Genomic DNA, 19,871 nt, shown 5'->3' on the forward strand with positions numbered 1-19,871 from the left:
AAATAAATAAATCAAATGATTGAAAATTGGAAGTAGGCTAGTGATCTGTGGTGCGCTTGCTAGGCCTATACACTCTCAATTAGGGATTTTCCCAGAGGTTAATTTCACTGATGTGTACAACCTTTATTCAAATAGTTAATTAATTAGTTAGTTAATAATAATTTGTATTGGAGTGTGAAGCTTGAGGTAGTTCATAATCGCTTCAACGTGATGCCTGGGTGAGATGAATCGTCTGTGGAAATTATGCCAGTCAGCATGGCCCACCGTTTAAAGCTGTGGCCAAAATAATTATACACATTTTCTATGGTATCATAAAACTGCTTGAGCTCTGTGTTACGGTCCTATGTGGCCCTAGTGGTGTTTTGGTCTGTGTATAATCCACTGTTAGTGTTTTCCAGTACTGATGATGGATGGTGGGAGTGGCAGTAGAGATTGGAGGCGTGGTGGAGATTGTGACACACCTGGGCCAGTATAAAATCACCAACCAGTATAAAAGGAACAGCCCACAAGCTCTTTTGCCATTGTAACAAACACCACGTGCTGCTGAGACCCTGTTTTCCCATTGAAACAATACTAGACAGACAAAGTCACTAGACAGATAAAGTCACTAGTCCGATAAAGTTGATAGTCAAAGTTACTTTAAGCAACTCAACTTATATAAACCACTGTCCAAGTATCCCAAACCATTTGCCTGCATACTGTTTATAAATCAATACATTGAAACTGGGACTCAACTGATGCAAATTACAACAATGTTGTTATTCAATTGAGCCATTTACATGTCACATCTATAACCATAAGTGTTCACTTCGTAAATGTGTGTCAACCCCCATCCTCTGCCGGAGAAATGCCTGCTGCCTCTTAAGGTTACATTACCGGTATATCCTTATACTACAAACGTATACATCTTTGGGGTATTCCTGAATCTTATGTCATATTATGGTACATAATTATGCAATTCTTAACACATAAGACACAGTACAAGAGGAAATATCAGATTCCAACTAGAAGGCTGAAACTAACTTGATATAGGCCTACCTGACATATTATTACATTCAATCATTCCTGATTTTTATATAGAAGTGTATAATTGTAAGTCTCTAAATGTTCTGATGAATTGAAAATGGTGGGCCTTATTGTAAACAAATGTAATGCTTCATCATAGTGTCCACAGTTTTTGTATTGAGTTGTACTTTTGTTTGAATGAAATGTACTCATTCCGCATACTGTTTATAAATCAATACATTGAAACTGGGACTCAACTGATGCAAATTACAGCAATGTTGTTATTCAATTGAGCCATTTACACATAATTGCATTTATGTTATATTAAATATGCTAAAGTGGCTTACATTTATTTAAATTGCCTTTGTACATGTTTTTTTTAAATAAACAAAACAAAACGAAGTTCACATTGGTGCTGCATTATTTCATAGGCCAGTGGTCTACTTCAACAGGAGAACAGGAGCACCACCAACAGGTGGATTTTTGAAAATGACTCAAATCATGAAGGCAGTGTGCAATTTACGTGGAATCTTTCACAGACTTTCATAGGCTACTGGCTGAGGAATATATATACATATCCCACCCTTTTCACATTGGCCAGTTACAGCGCCACCAACAGGTGGATCTGTTGTTGTTCTTGTTGTAGTAATGACCAACAAAAGAGGCTGATGACCCCCCTTGAGCCCCCTCAACTCTCACTATAACTATAGACGCTTTACCTCCTCCCCTCTCTCTGTTTAAAAGTACAGGAAAAATCTCAAAGTACAGGTGAAAATATAGTACAGGTAAAAATCTCTCTCTCTCTCTCTGATATACACGTGGATATACACGGCTTGGCAAGCCGTGGATCTACAAGCTCCAAGTGTTGCGTACACATGCAGCGCGTTGTGAGCTTGCAGATCGTCGGTGCCCCACTCACCATGAATCCAAGCAGAGGTCCTCACAACTTACAAGTATAGGTAAAACACTGCCACTGCCTGCAGTGCTCAGCGCAATGGCCCGTTGCAAAGAAGTTGAGATTTTGTGCGATATTCAGATAATCTTCAACCGATTGTTATAATTCGAAGTGGTATATTCTGTGAAGTTTATATTTTCATTGGGTGTACAAGTCATGTTTTTAATATGTCATTATCAAATGATATAAAGATGGTAGGGTAGTGCTCAAGCCCTGTTAGCCATGCCTATATGATCTGTGGCTTGCTAGGCCTACACTCTCAATTAGGGATTTTCCCAGAGGTTAATTTCACTGATGTGTACAACCTTTATTGAAATAGTTTCATTTGTATTGTGTGAGTGTGAAGCTTGAGGTATATAGTTCATAATCGCTTCAACGTGATGCCTGCAGGGTGAGATGAATCGTCTGTGGAAATGATGCCAGTCAGCATGGCCCCACAAACTGTTTGAGCTCTGTGTTACGGTCCTATGTGGCCCTAGTGGTGTTTTGTCATGTATAATCCACTGTTAGTGTTTTCCAGTGCTGATGATGGATGGTGGGAGTGGCAGTCCTTGCTTCATTTCTCTCTCAGCTAGGGGGTCCTTGTCTTGATAATCGTTGAAGACAATTGAGAAGACAGAAGCGTGGTGAAAAGTTTCTTGAAAAGTTTTTGCATGATAGTGCAATATCAAAACTCAATCTCCCTATAGATTATTGATCCAATGTGTTAAAGAGCATCGCCATGGCACCTAACTGTTGTTGTCAAACACAAGCACATAATGACATTGACCTTCACAATGTTTTCTCCACAGACAGAAGAGCAGTTTCCTCTGTGGGATTAAATTAGGTTTTAATTAATGTTCATTAAGGTCATTGTTTTCATACACACATCTCTTGACGGTGATGTTTAACATCCTCTCTCAGAAGGTTTAGTGTGTGTGTGTGTGTGTGTGTGTGTGTGTGTGTGTGTGTGTGTGTGTGTGTGTGTGTGTGTGTGTGTGTGTGTGTGTGTGTGTGTGTGCGTGTGTGTGTGTGTGTGTACAGATGGATAGGTGCTCATCCACTCCCTCAAGTACAGTACACTGCAGGGGCAACAAGTTCTCTGTTCATTATCTGTTCATTACACAACAAAGTCTTCTAGCATACTGTAGGTGTCATGCCTAAAGAATGGGTTTGGTAATAACTTATTGCTGAATAACATTTTCCAAGTAAGGAGTATAGTGTAAGGGATTACAATTGCCAAAACACCTGTATAACTGTTCTGAATTCAAGTAATTTAAGTGACTCCTGTTTGGCACTACCTATACTCAAGAAGGACGCAAGACAAGTAAAATAAATAAATAATAATAAATCATCAAAATCAAATCAAATCAAATCAGAACGAAAATACATCGCTTGGATGCACCTGGGATGTATCCTCAGTGATGTATCCCAAGGTCATCAGGGTTTCGGGTCTCGCAAAGCCGGGGTGATCAAGTCCCGACTTACGTCCCAGTAGCTACGCTCGAACCGACCCACCAGGGAAAGACCAGGGCCACACAATCCGTTGGATCCACTCCGGAACTACTGGGAGGTACAATTCTGGCATGTGGAGGGACTAGGCTCCAAGGCAGGAAATAAGTTTGAGCACTTTTACCGCAAAAGTATAGGCCTACAGGTAAAGGGCTTTCTTCTGTGTGGGTCTTAGAAGCTTTTGCCACAATCTCAACTAAAAGGGTCTCTTTGCTCTTTCCACAAAAAACATATGTACAAATAGTAGGCCTACCTGAGATAATAATATAAGGTGTGTGAGCATATAGCAGCAGCCACTGTGTGTACTGTGCATTATATACTTAAGGACATTATTATTCAGGTGCAGGCCATATTCAAGGTGCAGGACATTCAGTCTTGACTTTGTTCAGCTGTATAATGTTTGGAGACACCCAGTGCTATCTATACATGTACCATGTCTCTGTGCGTCTGTACTTACAGTATGTCTGCCACAAAAGGCCTCTGCCCAGGCTCTGGACCTGATCACCCCTATATCTCCATATATGGAGCTGGCCTGTTCTGACATCACAACACTTCATATTTGGGCATGCCTGACACAGAACTCCATACTGGAATAAAGGGACACAGAGAGACAGATACAGAAATCTCCATAAGGGCATAAAAAAAACAGGCGGAAGTTAAGCCAAGAACGAGCGTCATGTGAACCATGGCTAATGGCCACCGTGGCAGTGGAGTGCTACATCGCTGTCTGCATCCCCCTCCGCCACTCCCAAATCTGTACCGTGCAGAGAACGCACGCTGTGATCGGTCTGGTGTGGTCCATGAGCGTGCTCTCTGTCCTTCCGGACCTCTTCATACTCTTGGCTACAGAACCCTTAGGTTTCTTCCACGCACACGCACACGCACACGCACACACACACACACACACACACACACACACACACACACACACACACACACACACACACACACACACACACACACACACACACGTTCTCTCTCTCTCTCTCTCTCTCTCTCTCTCTCTATCTCTGAATTCTATGATACATCATATCATATCATTATCATACTCTATATAAAATCACCCCATACATTTCAAACTCGAGTCAGACTGTGCTTTAGCTGAGGTAAGGATATACCTGTTTGCATTCAAATGATTGAAGTGTAGAGTTGTGTTGTAACGTGCATTGCTTTTGACCTGGATAATGGCAGACAGCATTACTGCCTGATGATTATTATTATGTATTGTTAACCATTTTGTTTGGAATGTGGCATTGCACTGAACAAAAGTATTTTTGTGAGGTGTTTTCTGCAACTTCTGCATTCCCTTTAAGGTCAAGTTTAGACTTTTTAAGCATGATGGACTTCATCCATAATGGTTCTAGTCTCTTAATGTGAACAAACATAGCAATGGTTTAGTGTCTGATATTAAAACAGTTTTTCTGAACAACAGCAGCTTTATCCCTCTGTTTCATTTTCTGTTGAGTGTTAAATTCAACAGAACCTTGTCTTCTATAGCAACAGAGCATAACAGAATGGTATAATCATCCACAGAAGCAAACGTGCTTCTGTTATTTAATGCAATTGACTTGATTATCTCCTACACCATTTGTGCATCTCTGTTACAGTACTAGGCTACTTCTCTGTTACAGTAACATCTCTGTTACAGTACTAGGCTACTTCTCTGTTACAGTAACATCTCTGTTACAGTACTAGGCTACTTCTTACGTGAGTCTCTAAGAACTGACACACCCGCTACAGACCCCACAGTTTGTAGCAAAGCTTGTAAATAAGCCAATGAGACCTTTTGGTTGTACCATTCGTAGGAAAAGCTTGTAAATATCAAAGAACCACATAGAAGCAAACCCCTTACCTGCACTTTTTGTAACAAAAGCGCTCAAACTTTATTTTTCCTGCTTGATCTCCTTGTGTGCTCTTGCAGCTTGTGCCTCCATGAAGGTACAATGAGAATTTAACATTTAAGCTCTATATTTTAATGGTAACTAATCATTGCTATAGAGTGTTTGTTTAGTAACCAGAGTCTCTCCAGCTCTTTAGTAAACAAAAAATGCATGTTAAGGTCGGTATACCAATTGTACTGTCTTTATCACACCAGGGGAGAGAACAAAGCAAAACTAACCAGGTGCTCGATAATGATAAAAAGGTGCTCACACACAAAAAAGAAACGATCCAGGCACTAAAATGAGGAGGAGAAAAAGGCAACTTTTAAGTTGTCTTTTTAATTTAATAAAGGCTATCCTCTTAATTTTAACCGTGAGTGCCCGGATCATTTCTTTTTTCTTCAAATCAAAAGTAATCATTGCATTCTGTATAACACCACATTATGTCTGTCCAGCAGCTCTTTAAAAAACAGTTCCAATTTTGTCAGCTCATTTCTTGGGTCAGCACTTCTGATCACAATATAGAACTTAAACTTTTTAACTAAAAACATTTAGTTTTAACCACAAAATACCCCTTAGTGAGTCAGTGCATTCAATTACATTTATGCCTACATTTATCTCATCGATGATACAGTGCTTTACGTTTCTGTTGGTCATGATTCATCTGTCGTTTAATAATAGAACTAACACTTACTCTACATGTGTTTAGAAACAGATCTGCATCATGAATGTGACAGCGGGTAGCAGTAATGTATCAATGACCTGGGTGTACCGGGACTCCTTCAACTCAGCTGTGACCAAGAATGTGATTGTTGTGGCTCTGGGCATCACCATCAACTACATCAATGGCACTCTCATCCACACCTTCAGAAAACACCAGGTGCGAAGGCACATTTACTGAAAAATAGCAGATCTATAAACTCACAAAGCATCATGCTGCAATGCGTTCTGGACATTTACACAACACTGATGACAGTGCTAGCAAACAACGCTATCGATGAAAAATCTGTAACATAACCATGTTAATGGGGCGACCGTGCATGCTTCATCTTTTTCAGGCATGTCCAAAGCATATTTTATATGGCCCCCTATAGCTTCCTTCCTCAATTGTAATGTTAATGACCCGTAGAATTTGTAAGGTTTCCCAAGTACTTTTTAGGGGGGTGTAAATATCAATGCAATACACAGTATGTAGGCCATTTGGGGAAAATGCTGGATTGTTTAGTTTTTTTGTTCACAACAAAGATGAGTGGCTTACATTTGGCTACATTGCCTACAATATAGGATATTCATAATGAATGAACTGGTTATATTGATAATATTGCATGCTTTTCCTTTGTTCCAGGTACTCAATGTGAATCCTCGTTACATCCTGTTCATCCACCTGGTGATCAATGACATGCTCCAACTGACCACGTCCATCACCCTGTTTGTCCTTACCTACGCCGTCCACACCATCAACACCTCTGGCTGTTGTGTCCTTCTCATGGTTGCCATTTGTACCACCTATAACACTCCGTTCAATATAGCCGGGATGGTGGCAGAATGTTACATCGCTGTTTGCTTACCACTCCACCATGCACAGCTGTGCACGGTCACGAGAACATACATTCTAATAGGTTTGATCTGGGCCGTGAGTGCATTGTCAATCTTTCCAGATCTGTTTGTACTCCTGGCCACAGAACCTCTGCACTTCTTCTATACCAGAGTCGTCTGTCGAAGAGATTTGGTGTTCCATACCCCTGTTCTCATACAGAAGAGGCACGCGTTGAGCATAGTATTTCTAATTATAGTTTGGCTCATTGTCCTTTACACGTACTTCAGAATTCTGTTTGCTGCTAAATCAGCTAGCACAGATTTTAAGAAGGCCCGGAATACGATACTCCTCCACGGCTTTCAGCTGCTGTTGTCTATGCTCGCATACTTATACCCTGCCTTGATCAGTTCTCTGTTATTCTTATATTTTATGTCCCCTGCATCATATGTCAACTCTCTTTTTGTTTTATATATAATTCTTCAGATCTTGCCACGTTTGATCAGTCCTATTCTGTATGGTGTACGGGACAAGACATTTAGGAATTACCTGAAAAGGTATTTTAGGACAAATCCATAGAATGAATTGTCGCTGGAAATGTCCAAAACTGTTACTTTTCATGAAAGGGAAAAAGGAACTTATTCTGTAGGGCAGGAGTTTTAGCTCCAGACCCAAAAGAGAAATTTGATATTTCTCTGGGACCCTGACTAGTGAAAACAGCTAGTTAGTTTCACTACTTCTTAAAGGTTTTTGCGGGGAAACCAATTGGGAAACCAATGAAATGCATAAGTGACACAATTGATGTACAGTAGTAGTAGTACCTACCCTATTGCAGTACCTGACATACAATACAATACTGTACATGACAAGAGTGTTGTTGACGAGATCTCAACGAGATAAGGAAACAATAAAGGTTTGCACAATATTGTCTGGAGTTGTTTTTCGATACGTATATGTACCTAAATATTGTACATTAATTCTAGTCATACTTAAAATCACTATTCATAGCTTTATGACTAAGGATTTTTAAGTATGAGCATATATATAATTAACTAGAAAATATTGTTCCTTCAGAAACAATATGGGCTCGCTTCAAGCCTTAAAATGGTTGTATACAAATTACAAATTCACTTTGAGTTGATATATCTCTGTCTATGCGTTGTTGTGTGGGTGTCTACACCGTTGCCTCCAGTTGATCAGATTGGGAGCACATGTGTTGGAGCTTGTAATGTACAAAGGTTTTAGCATCAAAATATACTTTGAGTTGAGTACGTATGATAATGGTCGTCTTAACTCAAAATGTATACTGTACATCACATAGCTTAGATCTTTGGATTCAATCGGAGAGCAGACCCGTGCGAACTTGGTGATGTGTCTGAGTGGGAAGAGCACTTGTCTCATGGGATAAAATCCTGGCACAAGCAAATCAGCATATGAGCAATCTAGCTCCCTGATCTGGTTTATAAAAGCATTGTAAAAGGCATAGACGTGTGTTCTTTGCTGTTGCTACTGTACCCTTCAAATGGCCATGGCCATTGGCAGTGCTTAAAACTCGAAAACTACAAATAATAAAAGTAATAATCTCAAGCGTGCACACTGCACAGTAAGTGTGAATTGAGTTTCTCTGTGAGAAAGGGGGACCACATGTTAATCCGACAGAGCATTAGTTAGTTCGACATGCGGACGCATATCGGACTAGCGCCTGCTCCCGTGCTTGCGGTTATGGTTAGGTTATAGGGTTTGAGGTGGGTTGTCGTTTGTCGGACCAATGACTAGTCTAACTAACGTACTGCACCCCTGTGAAAGTACTAGGGCCTACTGTATGAACTATGAAGGAAAAGGGAGGTTCCAATTTTGATCACGTTTTAAAGATATTGATCAGAGAGGTGGACAGGTACAGAGGTATGAGCACCAGGCTCAGAGAGGTGGACAGGTACAGAGGTATGAGCACCAGGCTCAGAGAGGTGGACAGGTACAGAGGTATGAGGACCAGGCTCAGAGAGGTGGACAGGTACAGAGGTATGAGCACCAGGCTCAGAGAGGTGGACAGGTACAGAGGTATGAGGACCAGGCTCAGAGAGGTGGACAGGTACAGAGGTATGAGCACCAGGCTCAGAGAGGTGGACAGGTACAGAGGTATGAGCACCAGGCTCAGAGAGGTGGACAGGTACAGAGGTATGAGCGCCAGGCTCAGAGAGGTGGACAGGTACAGAGGTATGAGCACCAGGCTCAGAGAGGTGGACAGGTACAGAGGGGGGTAAGAGAGGTATGAGGACGAAGAGTCAAAGAGAGACAGCAATCAAGAGAGATGGCATCATGGCGCTGAGCGTGAGGAGGAAAGAGAGAGACAGGACGGACTCCGACAGAGAGTGCATGGAACTACATTGCAGTTGATGGAGAGTGGTACTGTACAGTGACGTCCGTGTGTGTGTATGCGCACTAATGTGTGTGTGTGTGTGTGTGTGTGTGTGTGTGTGTGTGCGTGCGTGCATGTGTTTGTTTTCTTTGGCTATACCGGTCCTTTGCTCAGATATGGGCAGAAACCCTCAGCGACTGGACTGCTGACAATGCACCAAGTGTCTCTGACTCCCGGCCTGGTGGAGATTATGTAACACGCACGCACACACACACACACACACACACACACAGGCCCGGAGTGGAACTCCAAATCAGGCCGGGAGTTATACGCCCTGGCAGGCCACACAGCGCGCGCGCAAAGCGCGCGCCGAATTTTTGGGGGCCCTTGGGCGACATTTTGGGGGCCTTTACAGTAATTTCAAGTACCATCTGATGTTATTTATATTATTAACTTCAGACACACAACGTAGTTGTGCTGCAGCAACACTGCCTGAATTGAATTGAAATGGACTGTGGCTGGCCTGGCCTGAGCTTAGGAGAGATTTATTTTTTGCTGGCCTGACCTGACCTTTTTTGACAGCCAGGCCACTAGGAGGCAGGCCACCGGGAATCGTCCCGGTGCTCCCGATGGCCAAACCGGGCCTGCACACACACACACACACACACACACCGTATAGGAGGGTGGTGCAGTGAGTAGAGAACCCAGTGGTACCATGGTCCAAGAAGTTCAGACTTAATTCACATGTGATACAGAAACAGAAAGGAAAGTACATTCTGAACAAGGTCATCTAATGTTTGAGCATGTCTTATCAATATCCATCCTAATTTGAAGTCACTAATACTCACTATACTGCAAATGACCTTGAGAAAATAACTGGACTACAAAGTACCAATTTCAATCAGTATCCTTCTAAATTAGCCAGGGAAAAAAATACTGAATTCCCAATTCTGTGGCGCCACCTACTGCCCGACTAGTAGAGTTACAGTAAACACCTGAAGCCCAGAACACACCAACACAGATGGGGCCTTCAAGTTCAAATTCTTATGTTGCCTTACAAACCTTGGATTTTATTCATGCTGTTCATAATCACAATCACATCAGCTTATTCTAATGTCACATCATCAAAAGGATTTACAGGTGGGTGACATGTGCTTTGGTGCAATTAAGCTCCATCGTTGGTGCAGAATAATGAGGCAAGTTGGTCTCAATGCCATTGCCATATATAACATTTGAAACACAGATCAGGTAACATTAACAACAACTGAAGGTCGGAAGTCCCATGATCAGGTAGCCTATACATCCTGCTGCTCCTGCATGAACACCAGACGAGCAGACGACGATGTAAAATTAAGAAAGAATAACATGAGACGCGGTTTAATTTGTATTGGAGTGTGAAGCTTGAGGTAGTTCATAATCGCTTCAACGTGATGCCTGGGTGAGATGAATCGTCTGTGGAAATTATGCCAGTCAGCATGGCCCACCGTTTAAAGCTGTGGCCAAAATAATTATACACATTTTCTATGGTATCATAAAACTGCTTGAGCTCTGTGTTACGGTCCTATGTGGCCCTAGTGGTGTTTTGGTCTGTGTATAATCCACTGTTAGTGTTTTCCAGTACTGATGATGGATGGTGGGAGTGGCAGTAGAGATTGGAGGCGTGGTGGAGATTGTGACACACCTGGGCCAGTATAAAATCACCAACCAGTATAAAAGGAACAGCCCACAAGCTCTTTTGCCATTGTAACAAACACCACATGCTGCTGAGACCCTGTTTTCCCATTGAAACAATACTAGACAGACAAAGTCACTAGACAGATAGTCACTAGTCAGATAAAATTTGATAGTCAAAGTTACTTTAACTCCTTCAGTGCCACAGTCAGTCAGCCATCTTTGTCACAGGTGCCACTTTTTACATGCGATTTAGAAATCTTTGAAGGCCCACAGAATATGTTGTGCTATACCAAAATATGATGTCACATATCTCAAATGAAAGATCTACTACTCTACTTTGCCCAGAAAAAATAAGTGAGTCGTTTGCTTTCACCGTTCTGAAGTTATTGACCTTTGAATGAAGCTTGGTTTTATAAAAACCGCCATCTTGGAAACTGGAAGCTGAGAAAACTGCATTTTAGTGTGAGGTACTTTCTCACTCAGAATTCTCACTAAAGACTTTTATTTTTTATGTCAGTGATATCACACAGTACTTGTTCTCAAAAAAAAAAAAAAAAAAAGTTTTTTTTTCTTTTTTTTCCGTATATATATCGTTTTGACAGAGTTGGTGCACCACCCTGTGGCACCAGCTGGCGCTGCATGCTGGTTGCAAAGTAGCAGCGCACGCATGCACACGCGCGCACGTGCACACGCATGCACGCGCGCGCACGTGCACACGCATGCACGCGCGCGCATGCACGGGCAACGCGTGTCGAGTACTCTCGGGGTTGTTGCCTTGTTGGGACTGGGAGTGAGTCAATGTCCGATTGGAATTATATACTTTTCTTCACTAGTTCATGGTGGTCGTGAGGTGAGCTGCACACACCGTCGCACACACACATCGATGTTTGACGGGAAGGTTTCATGGAGTGATTGCTACATTTGATCAAACGAGTATTTAGTTGGTTACTTTGAGAGCGAGGCCTTTAGTGATTGCTACGTTTGAGTACAATAATCATACATGAAATATTTTACATGCATAGATGACAGTATAAAACACATTGACTGTGAGAGCAGCATGCGTTTCTTTTTTCGCTGGTATCATTCTTACAAGACATAATCTTCAGCGTGTTTTGCTTTGCATACGGCAGCTTGTGAGAGAGAGAGAGAGAGAGAGAGAGAGAGAGAGAGAGAGAGAGAGAGAGAGAGAGAGAGAGAGAGAGAGAGAGAGAGAGAGAGAGAGAGAGAGAGAGAGAGAGAGAGAGACAGCATGCGTTTCTTTTTTAATTTCATTTGATTGATATGTAACTGAAACTGAGCACACACACACACACACACACGGGGTGTGTGTGTGTGTGTGTGTGTGTGTGTGTGTGTGTGTCGTCTTACGTCTTACGTGACAAGAACACTTGCCCCGTTTCTGTTATGATTTTCTTCGTTCATTTCTAGCGGTGTGCGCGCGCGGCGCGCACACACACACACACACACACACACACACACACACACACACACACACACACACACACACACACACACACCGCTCGAAATCAACCTGTTGTGAGAGGGAACAGAAAAACTGATCGTCTGTGCCAGCGTCTCTCTCGCTCTAGTCGCTCGCTGCTCCCAACCTGTCTTTCGTCTTGGTTCTTTTTCTACCACCAACGACAAGGGGGCGGCAGAAAAGCAACCATTTGGGGTTGGGTTTTTTTAGCACATGATTTCAGAGTGTTCCTACCATATATGCGAGTTAAAGTCGCAGTCACAAGTTGCGCAACAGTCCCGTCTATTGAAATCCAATTAAAAGTGATTAATTTCGGGATTACGGCTCTGGCTACCAGTGCATAGTTAAATTGGTTACGGGATTACGGGTACGGCTCTTAAACAGCAACTCAACTTATATAAACCACTGTCCAAGTATCCCAAACCATTTGCCTGCATACTGTTTATAACTCAATACATTGAAACTGGGACTCAACTGATGCAAATTACAACAATGTTGTTAATAAGACACAGTACAAGAGGAAATATCAGATTCCAACTAGAAGGCTGAAACTAACTTGATATAGGCCTACCTGACATATTATTACATTCAATCATTCCTGATTTTTATATAGAAGTGTATAATTGTAAGTCTCTAAATGTTCTGATGAATTGAAAATGGTGGGCCTTATTGTAAACAAGTGTAATGCTTCATCATAGTGTCCACAGTTTTTGTATTGAGTTGTACTTTTGTTTGAATGAAATGTACTCATTCCGCATACTGTTTATAAATCAATACATTGAAACTGGGACTCAACTGATGGAAATTACAAAAAATCTCAAAGTACAGGTGAAAATATAGTACAGGTAAAAATCTCTCTCTCTCTCTCTCTGATATACACGTGGATATACACGGCTTGGCAAGCCGTGGATCTACAAGCTCCAAGTGTTGCGTACACATGCAGCGCGTTGTGAGCTTGCAGATCGTCGGTGCCCCACTCACCATGAATCCAAGCAGAGGTCCTCACAACTTACAAGTATAGGTAAAACACTGCCACTGCCTGCAGTGCTCAGCGCAATGGCCCGTTGCAAAGAAGTTGAGATTTTGTGCGATATTCAGATAATCTTCAACCGATTGTTATAATTTCAAGTGGTATATTCTGTGAAGTTTATATTTTCATTGGGTGTACAAGTCATGTTTTTAATATGTCATTATCAAATTATCAAAAAGAGATGGTAGGGTAGTGCTCAAGCCATGCCTATATGATCTGTGGCTTGCTAGGCCTACACTCTCAATTAGGGATTTTCCCAGAGGTTAATTTCACTGATGTGTACAACCTTTATTGAAATAGTTTCATTTGTATTGTGTGAGTGTGAAGCTTGAGGTATATAGTTCATAATCGCTTCAACGTGATGCCTGCAGGGTGAGATGAATCGTCTGTGGAAATGATGCCAGTCAGCATGGCCCCACAAACTGTTTGAGCTCTGTGTTACGGTCCTATGTGGCCCTAGTGGTGTTTTGTCATGTATAATCCACTGTTAGTGTTTTCCAGTGCTGATGATGGATGGTGGGAGTGGCAGTCCTTGCTTCATTTCTCTCTCAGCTAGGGGGTCCTTGTCTTGATAATCGTTGAAGACAATTGAGAAGACAGAAGCGTGGTGAAAAGTTTCTTGAAAAGTTTTTGCATGATAGTGCAATATCAAAACTCAATCTCCCTATAGATTATTGATCCAATGTGTTAAAGAGCATCGCCATGGCACCTAACTGTTGTTGTCAAACACAAGCACATAATGACATTGACCTTCACAATGTTTTCTCCACAGACAGAAGAGCAGTTTCCTCTGTGGGATTAAATTAGGTTTTAATTAATGTTCATTAAGGTCATTGTTTTCATACACACATCTCTTGACGGTGATGTTTAACATCCTCTCTCAGAAGGTTTAGTGTGTGTGTGTGTGTGTGTGTGTGTGTGTGTGTGTGTGTGTGTGCGTGTGTGCGTGTGTGCGTGTGTGTGTGTGTGTGTGTGTGTGTGTGTGTGTGTACAGATGGATAGGTGCTCATCCACTCCCTCAAGTCCGTTGTTATGGTGGAAGCCGCCCTACAGTACACTGCAGGGGCAACAAGTTCTCTGTTCATTATCTGTTCATTACACAACAAAGTCTTCTAGCATACTGTAGGTGTCATGCCTAAAGAATGGGTTTGGTAATAACTTATTGCTGAATAACATTTTCCAAGTAAGGAGTAGTGTAAGGGATTACAATTGCCAAAACACCTGTATAACTGTTCTGAATTCAAGTAATTTAAGTGACTCCTGTTTGGCACCACCTATACTCAAGAAGGACGCAAGACAAGTAAAAAAAAAAGAAAGAATAATAAATCATCAAAATCAAATCAGAACGAAAATACATCGCTTGGATGCACCTGGGATGTATCCTCAGTGATGTATCCCAAGGTCATCAGGGTTTCGGGTATCGCAAACATCATACCCCTCAATCGGGTGACCCAGCCAGGGTGATCAAGTCCCGACTTACGTCCCAGTAGCTACCCTCGAACCGACCCACCAGGGAAAGACCAGGGCCACACAATCCGTTGGATCCACTCCGGAACTACTGGGAGGTACAATTCTGGCATGTGGAGGGACTAGGCTCCAAGGCAGGAAATAAGTTTGAGCACTTTTACCGCAAAAGTATAGGCCTACAGGTAAAGGGCTTTCTTCTGTGTGGGTCTTAGAAGCTTTTGCCACAATCTCAACTAAAAGGGTCTCTTTGCTCTTTCCACAAAAAACATATACATGTACAAATAGTAGGTCTACCTGAGATAATAATATAAGGTGTGTGAGCATATAGCAGCAGCCACTGTGTGTACTGTGCATTATATACTTAAGGACATTATTATTCAGGTGCAGGGCATATTCAAGGTGCAGGACATTTAGTCTTGACTTTGTTCAGCTGTATAATGTTTGGAGACACCCAGTGCTATCTATACATGTACCATGTCTCTGTGCGTCTGTACTTACAGTATGTCTGCCACAAAAGGCCTCTGCCCAGGCTCTGGACCTGATCACCCCTATATCTCCATATATGGAGCTGGCCTGTTCTGACATCACAACACTTCATATTTGGGCATGCCTGACACAGAACTCCATACTGGAATAAAGGGACACAGAGAGACGGATACAGAAATCTCCATAAGGGCATAAAAGGGAGACAGACAGAAAAAAACAGGCGGAAGTTAAGCCAAGAACGAGCGTCATGTGAACCATGGCTAATGGCCACCGTGGCAGTGGAGTGCTACATCGCTGTCTGCATCCCCCTCCGCCACTCCCAAATCTGTACCGTGCAGAGAACGCACGCTGTGATCGGTCTGGTGTGGTCCATGAGCGTGCTCTCTGTCCTTCCGGACCTCTTCATACTCCTGGCTACAGAACCCTTTTCTGGTTTCTTTTCAGACTTTGTTACAGGGATAATGTCTTTCGCAGCGCCTACAGCGCAGCAAAGAGAGACGCGTGACGCGTCCCACATTATCTTTCTGGCCTTGCTTTGGATCACTTTGCTCTACACTCATATAAGTGGATTTGACAAACAGTAAATGTAACATGATTCAATCTGTTATGATTAACAAGCCACATTTAAGTATGTTCGTTTACAAGAAAATGTCAAGTATTTCGATTATCATCTCTTGTTAAAAATACAAGAACGTGTGCATTTATTTATGCAATGGATTTATTCACTCAATTCTAACCAATATTGTTCTGTACCCACACACAATGGCACAATTCTCTTGGCAGAGAAACAAGAGTAGCAAATACAACTATTTACAATTTTACATGATGTCTTACGTTGCCATTTAGTGCCCTAAACAAACATTAAAGTCCATGGACTAGAAAGAAAGAAAGAAAGAAAGAAAGAAAGAAAGGACCTACATAGGGACATTCTTTGCCACCATGCCCAGTCATGAACCAATACAGCCACCCTGTCACAACGACTCACAACGAACCTCAGTGACCACGCAACAACATACATCAACTAATGTCTTCTATTGAAAATTAACCATTGGAATTGATGGCTGTTATGTCAAAGCCCAAAAGCTCCATCTCCAACCAAATGGAAATAGCAAATTCACTCATGGGATTATTGAAGTGATCAAGAGCCACATACACACACACACATACTGTTCCCTGGTACAACAACTGAACTCACATAGGCTACTGTACAGCAGATACAACACAACAGACCAACTCTAGATTCACATGATGACTAGCATTCAACTCCAGAGCCAGAACCAGTTCCATTGCCATTTGCCACCCGGTCAATGGGTCCCAAAATGACAGCAATAGCACACCAGCTTGAATCACACGCATTAAAAACACAAGCAGTAGCCAAGAAGCAAAAGACGCTCATACCTTGAGCTGTCGACTCTTCCACTTGACTTCATAAGATAGTTGTAGTGATGCCAGGGGAAAACTCTCTCTCCTGCAGTTCATGATGAGACCTCCAGCAGCTCCTCCAGACTCCAGTCATCTCATCTCCATCCTCCATACATCTGGCTGGCTAGCTGGCCATGCAGTACTCCCAGTGTCAATGGCCCCCAACCAGCCTCATTATCCTGGCTGCCTGATCTTCTCACTCAGCCTTGGTCTGGATGTTTCGCACTACACAGCACATAGCAAGCATTCTGCTGTAGTGCCTTGGTCAGGGGTTTAGGGCATAGGCTCCATAGGGTCCAGCATTCACAGCATGTCGTGGTCAGGGGTTTAGGGCATAGGCTCCATAGGGTCCAGCATTCACAGCATGTCGTGGTCAGGGGTTTAGGGCATAGGCTCTATAGGGTCCAGCATTCAGGGGTTTAGGGCATAGGCTCTATAGGGTCCAGCATTCACAGCATGTCGTGGTCAGGGATTTAGGGCATAGGCTCCATATGGTCCAGCATTCACAGCATGTCGTGGTCAGGGGTTTAGGGCATAGGCTCTAGGGTCCAGCATTCAGGGGTTTAGGGCATAGGGTACAGCATTCACAGCATGTCGTGGTCAGGGATTTAGGGCATAGGCTCTATAGGGTCCAGCATTCACAGCATTTCAGGGCTCTATAGGGTCCAGCATTCACAGCGCATGTCAGGGCTCTATAGGGTCCAGCAGTCACAGCATGTCAGGGCTCTATAGGGTCCAGCATTCACAGCATGTCAGGGCTAAGAAGAAGCTGATCTTGGGGATCTGGGGTCGTCACCCTGGCCCGTGTACCTGTGGAGCAGGTTGAGAGAGAGACCATATAAGCTTTGAGTATAAGTATTGGCTATTTCCCCATATATAAGCCCACAATGGGGGTTGGAATGTTGTGCTAATTCGCTTATTTCCATCGAAATAAGTAGTAAAGTGTGCCGCTTGGGATACTATTTACATTATGATTTGAGCAATGGAAATAAGCAAATTAGCACAACACCCCAATGCCCTATTCAATTCAATTCAATTCATTGGGGGTTTATGGTAGGGGAAATAGCCAATAATGCTCTTTTGCAGAAAATAACACCTGGACCTCTTAGGTGGGGACGTAACAACTACAAAGAAAAGTAAGAAAGCCTTCTAGCATCGAATTATCCTACAGTACCATTTTGTGCGGGATCCCCTTTTGGTGATATAGCATTATGTTATGCTTTAGCTATTAAAAAATTGCTGATCTACAAGCTCATAGCGGCGCACTATGAGCTTGTAGGTCTGCTATTTTTTTTTAATCGAACAACGACTGACACAGAAACATAGCTTTTTCAGAAAACTGTCAGGATTTATTTATTTTTTATTTCAACACCCAGTCCCTCCCTCCCTCTCTCACGCACACACACATACACACACACACACACACACACACACACACACAGTAAGCTAACTCAGGTTTGTGTGCAATTCAGGTAACACTTTACAGCACTTCAAGCACCTTTGTTTGTTCATTTAATTTCACCCCCCCCTCTCCCTCTCTCTCACACACGCGCACACACACGCACGTTAATGCTCACTTAGCATAGGTAGCTAACTCACCTGCAGAATGAAAACAAGCCCACCAGTTTGTTGTTATGAAGATAACTTATCTTTCAAGCTGTCACACAGTGTTGTGACTGAGCAGTTTCCACTTCCTAACACGCCAGTCTACTCCACTTCATGGAGTGCAAAGTTACATTATAAGTTGTTTATATTTTTCACTCTGTTTACTATAATAACAAACAAGTTTGTGGTGGTGTGGAGGGGGAGGGGGCGTGGCTACCGGAGGGTTTTAAAGAGCGGGCTTGAAGCCTGGTTAGGGAGTGTCTGCCAATTCACATTCATTGATTTTTTTAAAAGAAATATAAACCAAATGCTCAATCCCAGTTATGAGCTTCCCTCCCTAACTAGTCTAATTTGCTGTCAGCTGTGCTCCAATGAATGGACTCGACGGCGCATGCCCCCCCCCCCCACCACCACCAACCCCCTCTCTCTGCTGCTGCGTGTTGAAGAATACTCTATACTTCTCCAGTACAAGGGTCTATAACCGAGGGACAATTTAGATAACAGAGCTCTGACAAAGAAATGATCATATATTCCACCACTGCAGATTATACATATTATTTAATGATGTTATGAAAATAACTTCTCAGAAACTGGTCCCTGATATTCAGGAAGCAGCAAGTGAAAACAAGACAGAGATGAAATGTCATGGTTTTCATTAATTTGTTCCCCCTTTGGGTATTTTTGAAAAATAAGTAATAACAATTAAGATTTAATTTTTTTTTGAAGTATTAGTTATTCACTCATATTTGTTTTAATGTTTCTTTGTTCATCACTTCAATAAAAAAGCAGGCCTGCATAAAACCAAGGGTTGTGTATACATTTACAAATTTCTGCTGAGACAGTATTTGAAATTTAAATATTCTATTTTCAAATGGTTTATTGGTGCTCCATAAATAAAAAATAGCATCTCTCATAGCAAATGGCTTTATAGGCTACAGGTATAATACCAATAATATACCAATTCACTGGAGCGTCTACTTTCTAGGGCAGTATTTTTCAACCCGGCCTTTTCATGTCAAGGACCCCCAAATTAACCCTAATTAGCCCGCAGACCCCCATTTGAAAAGATATGTCAGGGACCCCCGTAAGAGAAGATTTTTTTACGGCTCTAGCAGTGATTCTCAACCCGTTTAATTTCAAGGTCCCCCCCAGTCTGAAATGGGCAAAGTGTACTACTGTAGGGCATAGTACTACTCTATAGGGCAAAGTGTACTATACTGTAGGGCATAGTACTACTCTATAGGGCAAAGTGTACTACTGTAGGGCATAGTACTATAGGGCAAAGTGTACTACTGTAGGGCACAGTACTACTCTATAGGGCAAAGTGTACTACTGTAGGGCATAGTACTACTCTATAGGGCAAAGTGTACTATACTGTAGGGCATAGTACTACTCTATAGGGCAAAGTGTACTACTGTAGGGCATAGTACTACTCTATAGGGCAAAGTGTACTACTGTAGGGCATAGTACTACTCTATAGGGCAAA

At 42.3% G+C, this 19,871-nt stretch overlaps 1 protein-coding gene across 1 annotated transcript; it reads left to right on the top strand.

The window, feature by feature from the left end:
- Positions 1–4,143: 4,143 nt before the first annotated feature.
- Positions 4,144–7,444, top strand: LOC308333548 (odorant receptor 131-2-like; the record flags this gene model as incomplete). The annotated part of the gene is made up of 4 exons (XM_080790007.1): positions 4,144–4,309; positions 5,373–5,389; positions 6,041–6,211; positions 6,677–7,444. The coding sequence occupies 4 exons, from the start codon at positions 4,144–4,146 to the stop codon at positions 7,442–7,444; spliced, it is 1,122 nt and encodes a 373-aa protein (XP_080646133.1).
- Positions 7,445–19,871: the final 12,427 nt, after the last annotated feature.

Source organism: Protomyctophum bolini, assembly GCF_963924005.1.
Source record: "Protomyctophum bolini genome assembly, chromosome: 2".
Lineage (NCBI taxonomy): Eukaryota > Metazoa > Chordata > Actinopteri > Myctophiformes > Myctophidae > Protomyctophum > Protomyctophum bolini.